This window comes from Centroberyx affinis, unplaced genomic scaffold (genome assembly GCF_046629955.1).
Source record: "Centroberyx affinis isolate AG114_WGS23_722 - 3 ecotype Tasmania unplaced genomic scaffold, CSIRO-AGI_Caff_v1 ptg004499l_1, whole genome shotgun sequence".
Lineage (NCBI taxonomy): Eukaryota > Metazoa > Chordata > Actinopteri > Beryciformes > Berycidae > Centroberyx > Centroberyx affinis.
In genome coordinates this window covers 1-2,500 of record NW_027282148.1, presented here as the reverse complement: position 1 = coordinate 2,500, position 2,500 = coordinate 1, and the positions used below count along the sequence as shown (strand labels likewise).

Here is a 2,500-nt window from a genome sequence, read left to right as displayed (position 1 = left end):
GTAGATCAGTGGTCCACAGCTACACAGACAATAGCCCATGTTACTTAATGCCACCGGCTCAGTGAAAATCCTGGTTGCTTTACTGTACACTCTCCAAATCTATCTCTATATTTGTTGTGATTCCAGGTGGATTAGATACACTTCATTCAATGTTTCTCTGAAGGCGGAGTAGCCTTGCAATTTCTAAACTACCGCTCAACATCCTCTCTGCATCACTGTACTGTAGTATTCATTATCCTGAGTTTTGGCTGTGTAAATCAGCATATACACTTTCCAACCGCAAAACTTACCGCGCACCATGTCTTTGGATAAAAGTTATGGGTGAATAAAATAGGCGGACTCACGTTTGTTGATGCCGGGTTTCGGAGTTGAGCTCGGTGTCTACGAGCTGAACCGAGTAGTGGTTCCCGTAATCCGAGAGCTCCGGCGCGCGGTGGAGTCGCTGTCCGCGGTGCTGAAGCCGATCAGCGTTCGCCGCGTCTCCTCCTCTCCGCCTAGGAGACGGCTCATCGCAGCGGCCGTCCACCGCGGCTAGCCGCGCATCCTGCCGCCGGCGGAGAGGGGAACCTCCGGCGTCCCCGGAGCGCTGGCGGAACTTTGGCGGGGTGAAGTGTGGGGAGTCCCCCGCTTTCCTGCGCTCTGGAGACGAGTGGAGACGCTCCGGCGAGGCGAGGTAAGGCGGGTCCGGGTCCCCGAGCAGCGGAGAGGTGGATGAGAAGAGGTCTAGGGGCCGCGGAGAGGAAGGAGATCCTCCGGGAGGACCGACAGACAGAGGCGGGGAGGGAGACTCGGGGAGATGAGCCCTCTCGCCGCTGTCGCTTTCCTCTCCTTCGTCAGACATCTGGAGAGTTCGCGAGCAGCATATAATAGCTACTTTGAAATGATGATGTTAGCTATGTGACAGACATTTGACTGTGTTTGTCAAAGTTTCAACCGCCCAAGTTTCCTCTCAGCCGCGTAGCATCGACGAGCCCCGTACCACCTTGGACACACGAGTGCGCGCGCTAATTAGAGAACACCGAAGTGCGCGCGCAGCAAGCCAGCTTCTTACAAAAAGGATGAAAATGACTAACTATGGCTACAGCTGAAATAACTTACAAGATATGGCTACACAATTGATTATATACACTATATTTACATTTTAGTGAGATTGTCGAGAACAACAGATTATTGGCATATGCCTATGTACATTTCAATGATAGTAGCCTAATTCTGATTTTATGTTTTAGTAAGCAAGCTCTCTCTCTCTCACACACACACACACACACACGCACACACACACACACACACACACCAGGATATCCCGAGTCTTTTTCAAACTATGCACACTTAAAATAACATTTTCCCTGGTTTATTAGTAGGCTAAGACACCCGAGACCGAAAAAATGAACGGTCTTTCATCACGACTGACACCAGACTGCTTGCAAATAAAAGCGGGAAACGAATATATATATATATATATATATATATATATATATATATATATATATATAAAAAGCCCTCTTAGCTTTTAAGACAGGCTGCTGTGAGAGGGGTCGCCTGTTTTGAAGTCATATTTCAAAAGAAAAAGAAAGGTTGGAGGGTGGGCTTGGGTGTGGTGGGGTGGAGGTGTGTGTGTGTGTGTGTGTGTGTGTGTGGGGGGGGGGGGGGGGGGGGGTAGTACCATGTGCCCACCTGTTGTTTTCCAACTACTGGTGGTGACGTATGCTTGCTATGCTTCCAGAGAACAGATAAGTCATTTAAATTAATAAATACACCTAATGGCCTCACTGGCTAGTTTAGCTGCATTGAACCCTTTGCTCTTTGGTAGGTTAATTCAATAACACACATGAACAAAATTCCTATTAGGCCTCTCTGGATAGGAGGAGGCAGAGCACATTTCAGACATTTCATATGCACTTCAGGTGGCCAGTGTTTGTCTCTGAGCATATGAACTCCGTTTGAACCTGTGTGTGTGTGTGTGTTTGTGTGAGTGTTTCCATGTTGCAGGTCAGGCTATATCTGATGTTCTGGGAAGAGCTGTAGGGGTAGAGAGACAGTGTGCGTGCGTGCATGCATGCATGTGTGTGTGCGTGTGTGTGTGTGTAATTAGAGGCAGAGTCTGATTAGTCACGATGGAGGACAGAGCACTTCCTGACCCCCTACACAGACAGCGGACAATAACCAGTCCTCAGAACTCGGCTCTCTGATCTACCCCCGTATTCAAGACACACACAGACACAGGCCTACTTTACGTGTATGCACACATGCCTACATATCATACAAAATATACAGATAACATAAAAGTGCACAAACACACACAAAAGAAAGAGACAGGTAAATGAAAGAAAGAGAGAAAGAAATCTTTTCATGCTGTGTTTGGCACTAGCCAACCATTAAGTTTGTGGGTTCAATTCTGGCAAGGCATCAATGAAACATTGGCCGGGGCTTTCATACCCAGTGATGTATGTACTCTACGCATTCAAAGAAGGTGACCGTGAATGGAAGGACTATTTATAAG

At 47.8% G+C, this 2,500-nt stretch overlaps 1 protein-coding gene across 2 annotated transcripts in view; it reads right to left on the bottom strand.

Moving 5' to 3' along the window:
* The window catches only part of trpc7b (transient receptor potential cation channel, subfamily C, member 7b), a 53,558-nt gene extending 52,717 nt beyond the window's left edge, over positions 1–841 (bottom strand). For both annotated transcript variants that reach the window (XM_071544225.1, XM_071544227.1), the window contains exon 1: positions 345–841. In XM_071544225.1, coding sequence (XP_071400326.1) covers positions 345–841 — 497 coding nt within the window. The remainder of the gene's footprint in view (positions 1–344) is intronic.
* Between the last annotated feature and the right edge of the window lie 1,659 nt (positions 842–2,500).